We start from the raw sequence: 17473 nt of genomic DNA, 5'->3' as shown, positions 1-17473 counted from the left end.
CCTCCACTATGAAGTATTAAGGGAATGGAAACTGAATCCAGTGCTAGCATTTCAAGGCTGGGTCTTCAGGAGGTGACTAGGCTCAGATAAGGTCAGGAGGGTGGTACCATGGTTGCATCCTAGTCACTTTGTCAGAGAGACAGAGTCCAGAAGAGATGCACATCATGTGCTCACTGTCTCTCTGTGATGACCTGAGTCTTTCTGGTTTCTAGAACTTCCACAAAGTCACCTTTAATAAAACAGATTTTCAAGTATTGAATCTATGGGCACACAGATAAGCCAGCCCTAAAGTGGGCACAGACGTGCACACATGGTGACCAGGCCCACATGCATGGATGCGCACATGTGTACACAGAGAAGCCCACCCTAAAATGTACATACACATGCACACATGCACACACAGGTGAGCCAGTCTGAAATTCTGCCCTAAAATTCCAGAAATCCACTAAAAACCAAGAGCCGGGCACAGTGAGAAGGTGGGAACAAAAGATCCTACCTATTTTCTTGCTCCGTTCCTCTCCACGGTTGTGTGCAATGATTGGTGAATAGATGAAGGGGCTCTTGGTCGAGACGCTCTGGCCCAGCAAGCTCTTCATCTTCTGGGGCCGAAGGCTGGTAGGAAGGCTCAGCAGCTTCACACATCTGTCGTTTCAAACAGAGCACAAATGCATCAATGGCCTCGGTGGCTTGGTTTCAGGACAGACCTTACTAAACACCACAGGAAAGAAAACCAAGGCCCACTAGAGGAAGGGAGGGCACTCATGCCAGCAGGACAGGCAGCTGGACTCTGCTCAGGGCTGCCCCACTGCCTCTGTGCCTGGGCTTAAGCACAGTTCACAATGAGAAGGGCCAGGCTGCAGCCCCAACCCCTGCTCTCCAGCTGCACACCTCTGGACACGGCCTTGCCTTCTCCAAAGTGGGTTCCTGTCTATAGGATGCAGATGGGGTCAGCACCTCACACGTGGAACTAGGGTGAGGACTGGAAAGCTCTCTTCTCTCACGTCTCCCTCTCCTGATAGCCAGCCCAGAACAAGTAGGAGAGAGCCTGGTCTGCAGACTAAGAGCACCCCTGCTTTGTCCACACGAGGGACTGCTCACGCCTGCAGAGGTAAGTGTCCCACCCCAAGAGCCCAGCATCTACTGAGGTCTTACCAGTAGTGTGCACATTCACAGGCACTATCATAGGAACAATCTCAATTAAACATCACAACCACTTTTGTGGCTTCAGTACTGACTCTGTCTCCACATTACCTACTGGGAAACTGACCAAGGGAGGTGACCTCCGCTGCTCAAGACCCCACGCCTGGAATTGATGAGGACGAGAGACACTGCATATAAACCTCCTTTATGACCAGTTAAGATCTGGAACATTCCTAGGCCTGAGAATGAAAGGACAAGGGGTAGACAGGGGGGCACTGGGAGGTCTGGTGAGGACACTTACTGACTGAGGTGGCGGCATGCCCTCCCCACCCGCCTCCCCACCTCTCTGCAGGAAGGTGAAGCCACCTGCGCAGCCCGGGCCGTGGGCGGAGCAGAAGCCACACTCGGATGCAGCATTCTGAAGCCATGAGCCAGCCCCAGCGCTCTCCTGGCGCGTGGCAGTCCTGGAGGCCAAGTGTTAGGACGATGGAGACCAAGGCAGCACCGCCTAGGTCACTGAGCAACCCACGAGGTCAAACGCCTAGACAACAGCCTGACTCACACCAGCCTGTGTGCGTGGACAGTCAGTCAGTGAGGCGTTGGAGTCAGCTCTCCTGCCTCAGCAGAGCCTGACCTCTGGCTAATAGACACCACCTTACAGGGTCCAGAGATGACCCCCTCTCTCAGCTGGAAGGCCTCAGACACCTAAGGCAACTGAGCTACACCCCAGCTCTTCTTATTTTTTATTTTGAAACAGGGACTCATTAAGTTACCCAGGCTGGTCTCACACTCACAATCCTCCTGCCTCAGCCCCCGAGTTGCTGGATGATAGGCATGTACCACCCTAATCAGCTCTTAGCCTCTTTTGAATAAATGCCTAGACTGCTTCCCCAGATGGTAAAATTAACCTAAAAAGTTTAAGTTTAAATGCACCCAAGCAACTCAAAACTCACTCTGGCTGCTTGGCTGGATCTTTATTAATTTAAATGCCTTCATTAACTCCAGAGCTCTTTTCCAGGTTGTGGGAAATCAATGTTCATCAAAAAAAACAATTGATGAGTCCCCAGCCCCCCTCATTTCCATTCCTCAATTAAAGACTCACTGGTTAACTGAAAATGAAACCTAAACTCAATTCCAATTTCTTCTTTAATAATCCACAACATAAGAGGAAAAAAAAAAAACTATGAGAGGGCAAATGAACTTTTCCATAAAAAGAAGCAATAAACATATTAAACAGTCTCCAAAAAATCCACAACAACATACTCTGGAACACAAAAAATGTTCCTCTTGACTCTCATATACACACTTCGTCTCTTTGGGAGACTCCTATAAGGAATAAACTAAGACCACTTGGGACCTTAACTGTCTGCCAGCTGCTGTAACTGGCAACAGACCTGGCAGCCTCTTGGTAGCTGAGGTCACACTTGACCACTGCTGAGCCCAGAGCGGTCAGCTGAGGCCAGGCCCACTTTGAGTTCTCAAGGCACATTTGATGAAGTGAATTTGGGAACAGAATTAAACAGTGCTGTATTTTGGCTTATTTTCCTTATTAATCTGCATCATAATTACACAAAAACACTTTGGGGTGAGCCTAGTTGATGTTTCCAGGCCTTGGAGAGCAGGTGAGCTCTTCCTATAACTTGCTAAGATGGTTTTATTGTCAAAAACTAAGGAAGACCTCAACAGAAAAGAAAATGGCTCCAAATATCTATTGTATGAAAAAAACAAAGAAAGAAAAATCACAGTTTGGGACATCTCCGACAGTAAATTAGCTTGTATCTAACAATTTTAGACATTTTTAACCAATTTATTCTGTAATGCAAGCAGGAGCTATAGCCCTCAAACACTCTCCCTGCAACTTAGGAGGACCTTGCGATGCCTGTCTTGAATTTTTCAAATTAAACTGGCAAAGCCCACCTTCCTGGACACTGGACTTGGAGCCATGGTTTAATACATTCCAACCGTCCCAGACCTGTTTCTAAGGGAAGACCTCGCCCCACCCACAGCCTCCGCCTGGCCTCCCTGTGGTGGAGTCAGACAGCCCCACCTGCAGCCACAGTCCTTCACAGTCCCCACGGCATTCGGGAGGCCTGCTGGGCACCAGCACTGACAGGCACCCCATCAGTGACCTGCCCTCTTCTGACGCCTCAGAGTAAGGCTCCGAACTCTGCTGCCCAACTCCTGCCAAAGGCTCACCCGTGGGCAGCACATTCCTGGAGGAAGGCCTGCTGCGGCCCGTGCGCCCACTGCTCTGCATGTCCCACCATGTGGCTGAGCAAGCCAGATGCCCGAGGACCACGTCCCTCATCCTCTGGGAGAACTGCACATCCCCAGTGGGAAGGGTCCACATCCGCTCACGAGGGACAGAGGACCTCATAACCAACCAGTTTTCCTTCTTGCTGGTAATATCCAATCACACCTTTTCCCATCTCTGGCCATTGCTTTCTGATTTTAGATAATATGAACTTCCAAAATAAGTAAAGCTACCTTTCAGCATTCCTGGGAGACCTCTGAACCTCATCCAGTTAATTTAATCTAAATGTACAAAGATGGAATAACTCAGAGGGAAGAGTGGAGAGACCTCTAAAGCAAGGCAAAGCTCCCCAGGCTCCCACAGGAAACCATACCCGTGGAGAGGAGAGCTCTGCAGCTCAGGAGCACCTTAGAGCATTCAGCACTCGCCTGTGGGAGGAAGGGAAGGAGGGACCCTCAGTCCCAGTTAGGGCAGAGGAAACGGGGCTCCGAGAAGGGAACAGGATTACTGTGCACACAGGACCTGGACGCGGACTGTGAAGTGAACGGCACGTCTCTCCTGTTACAGAAAGGGACGTGCTGATGTCAGGCACAAAGGGACGCCCCGACACCACGAGGCTGCCGCACTCTCCCTGAACCTTCAGCATGCAGCGCCCCTCCCAAGTCACCACAGGGAAACAGAAAAGGGCATGCAGGGTCCAGCCTGTTCCCAGAAGAGCCACGGCACCCCTGTGGAGGAAAAGGACCCTGCTTTGCAAGGAAAAGAGAAGTGTGAGGCTGAGGGACCGTGGGACAAGAACATCACACTCATTCCAATTCTTTCTATTTCCAAATGGCAAAGACTCAGGAGGACAGCCCAAAAATAAACCTGGAACACCCAGGAACATGGGCATTCTCTCCGGTGAAAAATGCATCTGGGATAAAACAGACCTATCTGCAGGAACATGTGGCCAGCCCTCTGGGTCAGAAGAGCCAGGTCCAGGGAGGACGAGGGCAGCCCGTAGCCAGGCTCACGCCCAGCTCCCAGGGACTTCTGTCAGGGTTACCCAGGGAGGCAGCTGCCACTCAGCACCATGTCTCTGTGGCTCCATGTCACCATGCGGAGGCCAAACCTGTGCTTCCTGTCCAGGGCAGCACGGTGGGGAGGGGACTTGGGCACCGCCCGCTCGGCCCTCACTGCTCTGCTCCCCTCCTCCTGGGCCCCAGTTCTTGGGCTTTACTTTAGGACACCACAGGTACTCTCCCAGCAGTCTGAGCCCCAGTGAGAGGCAGTGGGAAACAAGGGGACCCAGACTCCTTCATGGATGTCCCCAAAGGCTACCTCTCTCTCTTCCTGGACACTGTAGAAAGAGGATGCAAGGTCTAGAACTGCTGCTGCCACTCGGATGCCTCCTGGGGCTGAAAACGAATGCCCCTCACAGGGCAGGGGCGCAGCCAAGGGAGGGAACCCAAGTCCCCGGGCGGCGTGAGTACTGGCTTCTGCCTGCCTCATTCCCCTGGGCTTTTCGGGTACACATGCCCTAAATCCTCTCTGCCTACATGGTCTAAGCCAGGTTTTCTACTGATTGAACTCGAATGGATAATACCTCTGCCTGCTCAGTGGGCATGCTCCATGGCATGGCCAGAGCCAGAGAAGACAAAGAGCTCTTCCCAGTGCGCTTGAAAGAAAGACGCGGTGCCAACAGAGACAGGTGATGAAGTTCCCTGAGTGCTGGCCAGAAGACACAGCAGGTACAGGGGCAGAGACGCCTGCTGGCTCAGCAAGTGCCATCCTGTCCCCCCTCCTCGGCCACCTGTGCTGCACAGTGAGAAGAGCCGCATGCAGACTTCGTCACCTTCTAGAGACATACTGCTACTCAGTGAGACTGGGGCAGGAAACCACTAACAAAAGAGAGGCATCCCTGAACCTGCCGCCTCCCCCTTCCTCCTGCCCTGGACGCACATGTGCTATCTAGAGCGGCTGAAGTCATCTGGTAATCAGGAGGTAAAGGCAGAATCATGGAGAGGCCACTTGTTCCCAGGTTCCTCATAAATAAGAAAAATAACCTCCTCTTGGACTCCGAGCCATGACTGCATTTAAAGCTCTTCTCAGCTGAAGCAACACCTAACTTATACGAAGGCACAGTCATTGCTACCTGAGCACCATCAGAAAAACCTCACAGAAGACGTAATGCTTGAGCTTAATCTCAAAAGACAAAGCACCACCAGGCAGACTGAGAGAAGAAGCCATGCTCCAGGCCCATCACACACCTGACCTTTTCTACGGATCTCTACAAGGGAGGAGGGAATGGTCGGACCAAGTGAACAAGGGGCTCACGATCAAGGTCAGAGGCAGGGTGATCCCAGAGGCCCCCAAAGGCACTGAAACCAGGAGAAGGCAGTGCACAGGCTGCGGCTGCGTCTGCGTCTTTCCTGTCTTCCCAGCGCTCCCTCCCACAACAGGGCAGCAGTGCTCCCTGGGCAGAAGGTCTGTGCCCTGCACTGCTGCACCACGGCTCAAACACTGGCTCTCCCTGGTCCTTCATGGGTCCTAGCACAGATGACGCTACATGAACCTGTCACCAGGACAACCAAACTGACTTACCAGCTAAAGGTCTCTGAAAATCGTAAAGACGGGTAGCACACTGAGAAAGCAGTCTGTGGCCACTTCAGGTGGCAAAATGGCACAAGGAGGCGGGCAGACCCAGCTGCTGGCAGGAGAGCTCTCCACCAGGGCTGGAAGACCCTGGTAGCCAAGGAAGCGGACTAGAGCAGACTCACCCAATGGCATTTGCCTAAATATAACTACTACTCTTCTGCCTGGTTTTTAAACAGCTCAGGGATGAAATGTTAACATTACAGTATTTTTAGGCAAGGTAGTGTTTGAAATGTGGGTATAGCAGTGTCCCCAGAAGAAACAAAGGTCCACTGGGTCTTTGTGTGCACATATACCATGCTCCACGCTGCATGGAACAAAGCCTAGCGGCCCTGCAAGAGACCTTCAGGCCCATCCTACAGATGAGGGAGATGAGGCTGCTGGGGAACACACCCCAACTGTGTGGCTGCCTTGGTGCCCAGCCCTGTGTCCTCTGGGCCTCGACAGGACAAGCTCTTCTCTTGCCTGGTTCCAAACTCTTCCAGGACCAATCTTCCCCAGTTTCACTGACAAAGAGGCCTGGGTGCTAGGACACTGAGATCAGCATCAGAAGCCCAGAATGTTCTAGGAAGTTCAGAATGTCCTATTATGCAAGGCTTTATGAATTGAAAAAAGATCTAAGTCATGATGCAGATAAAAAATTATTAAGAAAGGCTTTTCTAGCCTTTTATTTTTTAAAATGAATCATGACCTTAGTCCCAAATCAAACACACACCACTTCAAGTCTTGCTCATAGGAAAGTCCAAAAGGGACCCTCTCCTTTCCTGTCCACATCAAGGAGGAGGACGCAGCATGGCACAGAGTGGGGCTCCCTGCCTGGGGCTGCACACATGGACTATGAGGCCCTCTGACGTGGAGATGGCATCCAGAGGGCAGTGTCACCCCTGCCCAGCCTGACTGGTTTTAGTTCTCAGTGGGGGAGGAGGGGGATATTCAAACTGAAACCCAGAGAGACCAGGGGCTTTGGTCACTAGGCAGGAGGCCTGTGAGTCAGCTCAGCCCCCTGCCCCACTGCAGGGCAAAGCCAAGGGGACCCAGGGAAGAGCAGCAAGCAGCACTTCCAAGGGGCTCAGTACCTTCCTCCTGAGGAGCCCTGTGCTATGGCACTTCCACGCCTGTTTCCAAAAATCTCACAGCCCACAGAGAGACAATGGCACAGGAAGGGGATCCCAGAAAGGGGACCCCAGGACAGCACACAGTGACAGTGAGCAGTGGTGGACTTCAAATCACAGCAACAGCAGGACAGGGCCCCAAAACCTGGAGAATCGAGCCTAAAGTTGGCAAGGCACCAGAGCAGGAGAAGGCCACCCACTGTTGTCAGCAGGACGCAGGCCAAGAACAGAGATGCCGGGAAGCGGGAGAGGCACACAACAGGCCGGTTTCCATCACAGTCCAGTGGTCACAGTGCAGCCAGGGACACAGGAGACCTGTGTGCAGGCAGCTCAGCCATCTGACAGGCAGGGGGCCACAGCAGTCACATGATGCCACTGGATTTTCTCATGTAAGACACCCACTCTCCCAAGGACTGCCAGCACCAATCACCAGGTGATAAACTAGATCTGCAGCCAGCAAACACGAAGCTCCCCTCACGATCTCCACGCACAACCAGACCAGGGAAGGATCGGGCACAAGGCACACCCTGCTGCCTGGGCCCAGGGCCGGCTCACCTGACGATGGGCAGCTTGGTGAAGGGCACCGGGGGCAAGGTGAGGCCATCGGGGAGAGTGATGGGCTCCATGGTTCCAGGGCACTTGGATGTGTAGCTCTCCAGGCTTTGAGTCACGTCTTTTTTCTCTGAAGATGAAATATAAACAAGATAAAGGTTCATTAGACAAAAGCAAAACTGGGGCTTTCATTTCTTTTATTTGTTGCAATACACACCAGTCTAAGGAGTCCAATCTTCCAGCAGAAATAGGGGATAGTGACCACCAGAGATGAGCACTAAGCAGACCCTTCATCTGACCTACATACATCATCCTGGGCAGCTGCTCCCTGCAGGACTCATGCTGCTGTCCAGGAGAACAAGTCCTTACCAAACTCCAGGAAAGTCAGGCAGGCCTGCAGAGTCAGCACATCTCAGCAATTATCAGGTACCAAGGACAATGCCAGGACCCATCCCCAGAGAGTCCACAGTCTATTTAGAAGACAGACACTTAGGCAAATAATCACAGATTGGCATTTTTATGCCAACAGACCATTGTAGTTAAGACTGTTCTTCTCCCTCACCCCATACTTTTCTCTAGGAGAGAAGAAGAGCAAGTATGATCAGTGACAACAATATCTGCTCACTGTCCAGGCATACTCTGGACACATGCTCAGTCTCTGCAACATCTCCAGCACTGTGAGGCTGAGAGCCTTCCACGTGATGACTTGGGACAGCAGCCAAGCCAAGGGCATAGCTTGTCTGAGATCATGAACTTGGCCCTAAGTCTGTGCTCTTCTCACTGCAATATCATAAAGAATTAAGAAAAGGTAAAGTATAGTAGTGCATGCCTATAGACCCAGTGACTCAGGAGGCTGAGGCAGGAGGATTACAAGTTGGAGGCCAGCTGGGCAACTTAGCAAGACCCAGTCTCAAAATAGTAAATAAAAAGGGCTGGGGGTGTGAGTTAGTGGTAGAGCACCTCTGAGTTCAATCCCAGGTACAACAAAAACAATAAAAATTAAGAAAATAAAGACTGGACAATGGGTTTGGATATGGGGGTTCATGCCCGCTGCCATTGTGGGAGAGAAGGACAGGGAGTAGAAGAGAATGGAGGCAGAGGGCACCATCGGAACAGTGACGTGGGGCCCAGGTTTGAGTGAGTGACAGCCTTCCCTGCCCCGTCCACTGGAGGGGAAGCACTGAGCCTTTCTGAGACTCGGTCCCCTGCAGAAAGAGCAGTGCCCTTAGAAGGAAGCACCCAGGGCCAACTGAGAGACTGCACCCAGGAACAGTGACCTGCAGACAAGAGCACTGGATCAACTGAAATGGTGACCGCTGTTGTTTGCGTCACTATCATCCGGCTGCACGTAGGGACAGGCTAGCCAGCAGGCAAAGAGGCAGAAGGCTGCACGGTAAGCCCAAGGGCTCCACTAGGGCTGGGAGCCACAGTGAGGGTTAAGGTGGGAACTCCCAGACCTCAGCACAGACGGACAGGAAAGCCTCTGCCGCAGAGATTTTCTGTCCAGGTGGTTTTCTCCAGGAAGCAGGAGGCAGGAAAGGAAGCAGAATTACTTTTGAATACAACGCAGTAGTGCTCATCCACACATGAAAGAAATTCTTCAAATAATCAAATCATTTTCAATTTATAGATGATAGATCGCCCCAAAGGCTCCCGCTGATACTCTGCAAATCATCTAATGTGCCTAATGGTGGGCAGAGCACTTGTGGTTCCGGTGTCTTTATCAGGCTGCATTATCCAGCTCCACGCACACACTGAGGGACGCTGCCAAAATGCAGAAGGAAGTAAATGGACAGAGGAAGCCCAGTGCTACCCAGGAAGTCAGCCCTGCACAGGGCCTGAGAAGGGACAGGGACCTGGCTAGAGGGGAGCAGGCAGCAAGGGTGAGGCGCAGCAGGCGGCCTAGCCAGCAGGGAACCTTGGTGCTTCTGCTCACTTGTGTCTTCCTCCAACAGAGGCCCCTGGGAGGGCTCAAGAGTCTCACCTTCCCCGTGGGTGCAGCAGGGCACACGGCTCCAGCGGCCTGGTGATGCCCTGCCAAGCACATTTTGTTTCGCCCACTGCTGTGCTCAGAGTGCCTCGTCCAAATTCACATATCAGGAACCGCATCCCGTGGAAGAGTGTAGGGTGGGGCCTCGGGGAAGCATCTAAGTCCTGTGGACTTCACCCTTGGAAACAGACCCGTGCCATTTGAAAGGGTTCGCTGGGGAGGAGTTTGACCCCTCTGTCTTCTACCACCTGAGAACAGAGCATTCGAGGAACCAGCAGATGCCAGTGCCTTGATCTTGAACTTCCAGACTCCAGAACGGTGAGAAAACATGCTTTATAAAACATTCGGTCTGTAGTGTTCATTGCAGCAACACGGCCAAATGCTAGCCATCTGCTGGGGCAGAGAAGGGAGAGGCCCCGCCTCGGGAACACAGCAGGTCAGGGTCAGGGCCAACTCTCACAACGATCTTCAGCCAAGTGTCCACTTTTCCTGGCTGTCACTGCTCTTCCATTCAGAGGCCAGGACTGCCTCTCGAGGCCTCCCCAGGACAGAGGGGTGCTTCTTGGCTTATTTTCCATACAACTCTGGGTCTCTGTGGTCATTTCTGTGAGGTTTCCAGATTGAGGTGCTGGTGTGTGACCACCAGCATGGCCTGTTCACCTTCAAGTCCCACTGGCCTTTCTCCTGCTGGATGCAAGCATCAGCTGAATGTCATTGCCCAGATCAACTTCTTCACTGGGGAAACTCGAAGGTGGCTCTCCATTTTTCTCATTTCTCTGTACTTATTACTCAGGATTTGTCTTGAAAAAAGAAGGTTCCTTCATCAACCACTTGTTTATCCTAAAACACAGACGATACCAGCAGGAGGCCAGCAAGTGGTGGAGGCCTTGCCTGGTTCCGGGTGGAGAACAGTGCCCGTGAGCCAGGGATGGCCAGTGAGTTGTGCCACCAAGAGTTAGTTGCTGCCACATTTATTTTTTATATAAATATATTTTTTTTTAGTTGTCAGTGGACCACTTTGCTTTTTTTACAGTTGTAATTGTCGTGTAATTATGCTGTATAGTTGTGATTTATTGTTGTAATTTCTTATGTACCTGTAGTTATAATTGGACACAATACCTTTATTTATTTATTTATTTTTATATGGTCTTGAGGATTGAACCCAGGGCCTCCCACGCACTAGGTGAGCGCTCTACTGCTGAGCCCAGCCCCAGCGCCACAGTTTTATGGGTGGTTGTAGCTGCACAGGCGCAAGGCTTGTGGCTGTATATGCGAGCAGTACATACTGTAACAACGTAGATTTGGCTATTAGCACCCCCAGCACTTCCCCGGCCTCCTGTCTTCAGTCCCTCGAGCACTTCCCTCCACTGATCTCCCTCTGGTTTTCCTGAGACCCCCCACCTTCCCACCTTTCCTTTCCGTTTGCCTCTTTAGCTTCCACTTACTTGTAAGAGAAAACACAGCCTTTGAGCGCCCGAGTTTGCCTCATTTCACTTAACATAACTGTCTGAATAAAACTCCGTTGTGTAATATGTGTACCACATTTTCTCTACCCGTTCATCCATTAACGGACTCGTGGGCTGGTTCCACACGCTGGCTCTTGGGTGACTGTGCTGTTACAAACATGGGCTTGCGTGTACCACTGTAGTAAGATGACTTCAGTTCTTCAGGGTAGATACCGAGGAGCGGGACAGCTGGGTCGTTCCACACCTAGTCTTTTGAGCAGCCTCCATACTGATTTCCACAGTGGTTGTACTAATTTACAGTCCCACCAACAGTGTAAAAGTGTTCCTTTTCCTCCGCATCCTCTCCAGCCATTCTGACTGGTGTGTGAGATAAAATCTCAGTGTAATTTTGATTGGCATTTCCCTGATTGCTAATGATGTTGAACATTTTTTCATATATTTGTTGGCCAATTGTGTTTATTCTTCTAAGAAACGTCTGTTTAATTCATTTTCCCACTTATTAATTGTGTCACATTCTTTTTGATGTCCTAAGTGTCCCTCTTTGGCCAGTGGGAGTCTGTTCAGGTTGGCTCCCGGGTCCCATGGTTAAGGCCCCAGTGCTCTCTGACATCTCTCCTTCTTTCCAGCCATAGACATGGGATCCAACCACTTGTCCAAGAAGCCCTGATTCCCTCCCATGGAAAGCAGTGTTCAGAGAACAGAACCCAGAAGCCAGGTGCAAGTTACTGGATTCCCACTGTGTCTCTAGGCCTTCAAGTGCTGACAGGAGAAGTGATTTTTACTTTAAATTTTTTTAAATTTTGAGGACTAACCATGAAACATTTTGTACTGCCAGCTCCTTCAAGGGAATAGTGTCTTGTCATTACTCACATTCTCTGGGCCAAATACTCACTTCTGGGTGCCAAATACTATACAAAGTTATTCTGCAAGGTATCCTGGTATAAAAGAGGACCTCAATATTTTCAGATTCAAAATTGATACATAACACCTTCCCACAAAATTCCTGCCAGGGGAGGGGGAAGGCATTATTATTACCTTGAAAGATAATAAAAATTAACTAAGGGGAACTCTTTGAAATTTGATTATAGAATGGCATTGAACACTACCAAAAAATTAGTAATTTTAAACATAATATTAACATCATGATTCTATAAGAAAATGTTCATTTTTCAGAAATGCATACTAAAGTATGAAGATATGAAATAAAATTCTTTAAAATAATCCAGCAAGTTAAAAAAAAAAAAGTGAAGTAAATATATGCAATGCTCAAGGACCACTGAACCTGGGTAGCTGGTACATAGGAAATTGTTTCATTATTCTTTACACCATTTTATTTCAAACTGCTTCATGGAAATATTGTTTTATGGGCCTGAGGAAATGAGATGATCTTCTCAAGGGCACAAAGAGGAAGAGAGTTGAGGGGGTCTTCCTATCCCAACAAATGAGGCCTGACCACGGGTACCACTGTCACCAGTAAAAGAGCACCAAGTTCTGGGGCTGCTAACATCTGTCCACACTCTCAGCTGGAGTGAAACTTTGATAAACCTTAACATTCTCAAAGCACAGGATTCAGTCAGTGGGAGGTGATGGTTCCTTAATTTATTTCACTAAAAATCAATAAACCTCAATTCATTTTGATCAGAGTGTCCAACAATGATTTCATTCAAATTAGAGCACCTAATGCCTCTGAGAGCTATTTATTTCCATGCCAGAAATTAAAGAATTCACACAGACAAAAGACCATTTTTAATGAAAAATTGTTGTCACCTAATATATACTGTTCTTTGTGGAAGCAGAAAATGTGGTCAGCTAACTTTTGACCGTAAACAATTTGCAAGCCATTTGGCATTTCAAGAGTTGACACTGTCGTGAAAACCAATGCATCATGATTTCACAGTTTATTCTTGTTTCTTCTAAGTAATAATCTGAGACAACCATGTTTGTATTAAGTCAGTTACAGTGTCCCCAACAGGTAGAGAACAGAAAAAGGAGAAAGAAGTACATCTTTTTTCTAAACCTGAGAGAAAATAAAAACTAAGGACAAAGAAAAGAAAAGTATACAGAGGGGAAAGTCCAGATATGTCTTGATGCAATCTGAAGTTGTATTTTCAAAATCAATTCTGGCACTTTCACTTACAGAAATGGAAACCATAGTTAAAATCTGAATTGCTTTATAAGAGCACTATTGCCAGGCACAGTGGCACATGTCTGTAATCCCAGCAGATCAGGAAGCTGAGGCAGGAGGATCCTGAGTTCAAAGCCAGCCTCGGCAACTTAGCAAGGCCCTAAGCAACTCAACAAGATCCTTTCTCTAAATAAAATTCCAGAAAGGGCTGGGGATGTGGCTCAGTGGTTACGTGCCCCTCAATCCTTGGTGGGGGAAAAAAAAAACTATACTGACCTTCCAATGTCATGGTGTTGGTGGGTGTGTGAGAAGAGGAAACCCTGATGTTCCACAGAAGGGAATGCTGGGAAAGCATTATGGAAAACAGGATGGGGGTCCCAGAGAAATGAGAACTATATCATCCCTCCGCCAGCACACACCCCAGGAGGGAAGCTCACCCCCTTGTAAGGACACCTGCGTCCCTGTTCCCTGCACTGTTTACAGTTCTCTGCATGTCAGCTGGCAGGACACATGGGAAGGAGAGCGTGGCAGGTGTGAGGGGTTCATGTAGTGTACAACATGAGGGCACACTGCCAGGACTGCATTGTGTCAGGGACTTCTCCCAAATAAGCACACTTCAGCTGCTCTTGTCACAAGGAAGTCAACGTGTGAGTGACAGATATGTAAATCTGCTTCACCACAGTGACTATTTCACCATCTATACATATCCACAGAATCACATGTGAGCCTCAAATACACACAATGAATTTTTTTAAAAAATAAACAAATGAAGGAATAGAAAGATTCACAATTTTTCTGAAGATAGAGGTTTTAATACCTTCATTAAAATAATTAAAAGAATGAGTAGAAAACAATCAATAAAGCTGTAGAAGATTCGACAAACATTCGAACCTCTCCCACTAACTGACATTTATGCAACACTATACCATCACCTGTAGAATTCAAATCCTCCTCAAGCACTCATGGGAAACTCACCAGGACAGACAGAGTACATGTTCCACCAGAAAACGAATCTCAATGCCTGTACAAGACTATGTCCCCCAACGATGACGACACTAAAACAGAAATCAACGCCAGCAGCGGATCCACAAGCCCTCTCAACACCTAGAAGTTAAGCAACACACGTGTCCAAATTAAAACAAAGTGGAACTGCTTGCTACAGCATCTCCCAATGGTCATGGAAAGACGCTTGTGGAGATCCACGACCTGCCCCTGAAGCAGGGCTTGAGGAAATTCACAGCTTCGGTGTTTCTGTTAGGAAAAAGGCCAAAAGCAACTGCTTGTCTCCATTGTAAACACTAGAAAAAAACATGAAATATACCCAAAGTAAATAAAAAGGAAGTAAAAAATAAAACAGAAAATAAAGAAAATCAACACCCAAAGTTGGTTCTTTGAAAACGATTCATAAAACTGAGACACGCCAGGAGAGAAACACAAACATGCCAGTCAGGGACAGAGGACAGAGGGAACAAGGGAAACCACACACACAAAAAAAGGGACTGAGGCCCTGAGTCTATCAATCCCCCAGGAAAGTCCCTCTGCCAGATGGCATGGTCAGGCTACCCCAGGAGAGGAGAACACTGACGCCTCCACAGACTTCCAGAAAAGAGAGGAGGGACGACCTCCCCACTCATGACCCTCAGCCCACAGCAGACAGGGACCCTGCACTCCACAGTCTCACAGAACCAGAGTCAAACATCAGCACTCAGGACCCACAAGGAGGAGCTCCAGGAAGCAACAAGCCTGTAGCCGCCCCCAGAGCACTGCACAGTCAGAGCAAGCTCAGCCTCACAAAACCACACAGCCCAGCGCAGAACCATCAGGAAGGCTGGAGATGGGGGGATTCGTGGGAAAGCAAATGCACAGGCTCGGAGCTAAGAAGGCCTTCACACAGCCACTGGCTGAGACACCCAGAGATGCCAGGCATGAGCCAGGGACCACATCCACATCAAGAAGCACTCCTAAGCTCCCACGCTGCGGAACTGAGAAAGAGACGAGATGAGGTCAGCAGAACAGCAGCGGAGCAGGAAGGGGAGCCCAGGCCAGGCAGAGGTGCAGAGGTCAGGAAGCTGATCCAAGACTCTGGTTTAGACAGGCCGCCTCGGAGGCAAGCCCAGAGGATGAAGACCCACCAGACGCGGATCACAAGGGAGCCTCCTGAGCACCAGGAAAAGCAGCAGAGGGGCGGTCCCCAAAGGAAACGCAGACCCGGGACAGCACCCCGGGAAACACACAGGCAGAGAGAGAGAAGAGAGCACCAGTGGAAACTTCTGAAAGGAATCCTGGAGGTCTGGGATGGACTCAGGCGGAGGACAAGCTTTTCTGGAAAGGGAGATAGGTGTGAACATGACAGAACCGTCAGGCAAGACCCCTGGAAGCCCAATAGTCTTTGGTGGTCCTCTGAAGAACTTAAGCAACAAGTTGAGAACTGGGCAGGGGGCAGGAAAGTGGCAGTCAGGCCCCTAGATGGTGAGGGACATTTTAAGCACACACAGCAGGGGCCATGCCTGCACAGTCTGACCTGGCGGTTTACCCACTAGCCCCAATGCAGGCATAAGAAGAGGGGAATTTTAAAAAACCCTCTCCAAGGTCGAATTATGATGGGACAAGGCTGGGTTTTTCCACACTTTTCAAATCTCATATTCTTCCCATCACTCAGAGCGTCACTGGCCCACTTTACAGAGGGGCAACTTGAGGCTTATGACTAAAGTAACAAATGGTTAAATTATTTCCAAAATCAGAGCTCTGAGCTCAAATTTCTTGCTTTTCTCATTTTGTCACACTGCCAACCCAGACTGCCCGATGTATAAGGAAAACACAGATATCCCAATCAGGCACACGCAGCACCCTAACGTCTCACACGGGAAAAGCATCCAGGGGGCCCAACAGTCACCTTCAAAGGATGAAAAGGAGACATCTAAGACCTGCCAAAAAACAAGAAAACAAGCCTCTTCCTTGTCCACTGATGGGCAAACTGCAGTGAGCCACACAAATCACCCGGGATACCCTCCACATGTGCTCATGCACTTCACAGAGGGATGAGCTATCACTCAAGTGCACCACGAGGTACGGAATTTCCCTGTGTTAGCTCTAAGTTTTTAAACTCTTTCTCCCAAAATGAAAAAGAATTATGTTAAGCCATCAACTTACCCCATAATTACCCATATAAAGTACTACCTAAAAAAATTTCAAACATCTCTAAAGGTGTTAGTATCATATCTAAAAGAGGAAATCACCTTCAGAATAAAGACTTAACCAGATAGCTGGGGCATAAGGTGGTTCCACCCTAGTCTCTGGAGGAACCCCCACGCTGGTCTCCACAGTGGGCGTATCAGCAGCGCAGGAACACCCCTTCTTCCCACTCTGTGGACTTTATGCAAAAGAACTAAAATCAGCTCACTACAGTGACATACGCATACCAATGCTTAAAGCAGAACAACTCACAATACTCAAGCTGTGGAACAGCCCAGGTGCCCATCCACAGAGGAATGAGTGATGACAATGTGGTATGTAGCCACAACAGAGCTCCACTCGCCCTAAGAAAGAGGTAAATCCCATCACCTGCTGGTAAAGGAAAGGGACTAGAGGACTTCCTCCTGAGTGAGATGAGCCAGACTCAGAAAGTCAAGAGGTGAGTGTGTGCTCACAGTGGGAGCTGGAGGGGAGACCAAGAGGTGAGTGTGCTCACAGTGGGAGCTGGAGTGGAGAACAAGAGGTGAGGGTGCTCACAGTGGGAGCTGGAGGGGAGACCAAGAGGTGAGGGTGCTCTCACAGTGGGAGCTGGAGGGGAGGACAAGAGGTGAGGGTGCTCACAGTGGGAGCTGGAGGAGAGGACAAGAGGTGAGGGTGCTCACAGTGGGAGCTGGAGGAGAGGACAAGAGGTGAGGGTGCTCACAGTGGAAGCTGGAGGGAGAACAAGAGGTGAGGGTGCTCACAGTGGGAGCTGGAGGGGAGAACAAGAGGTGATGGTGCTCTCACAGTGGGAGCTGGAGGGGAGAACAAGAGGTGAGGGTGCTCACAGTGGGAGCTGGAGTGGAGAACAAGAGGTGAGGGTGCTCTCACAGTGGGAGCTGGAGGGGAGACCAAGAGGTGAGGCTGCTCACAGTGGGAGCTGGAGGGGAGGACAAGAGGTGAGGCTGCTCACAGTGGGAGCTGGAGGGGAGACCAAGAGGTGAGGGTGCTCACAGTGGGAGCTGGAGG

The 17473-nt window shown here is 49.8% G+C and overlaps 1 protein-coding gene across 5 annotated transcripts in view; it reads right to left on the bottom strand.

Moving 5' to 3' along the window:
• The window catches only part of Trappc9 (trafficking protein particle complex subunit 9), a 503680-nt gene that overhangs the window by 400666 nt on the left and 85541 nt on the right, over positions 1–17473 (bottom strand). For all 5 annotated transcript variants that reach the window (XM_077800373.1, XM_077800372.1, XM_077800369.1 and 2 more), the window contains 2 exons: positions 7696–7822; positions 497–642 (listed from right to left, as the gene is read on the bottom strand). In XM_077800373.1, coding sequence (XP_077656499.1) covers positions 497–642; positions 7696–7822 — 273 coding nt within the window. The remainder of the gene's footprint in view (positions 1–496; positions 643–7695; positions 7823–17473) is intronic.

The sequence above is a fragment of the Urocitellus parryii genome, chromosome 7, assembly GCF_045843805.1.
Source record: "Urocitellus parryii isolate mUroPar1 chromosome 7, mUroPar1.hap1, whole genome shotgun sequence".
Taxonomy (NCBI): Eukaryota; Metazoa; Chordata; class Mammalia; order Rodentia; family Sciuridae; genus Urocitellus; species Urocitellus parryii.
Note: the sequence above shows the minus strand (reverse complement) of the source record. Positions and strands in the feature narration are given on the sequence as shown.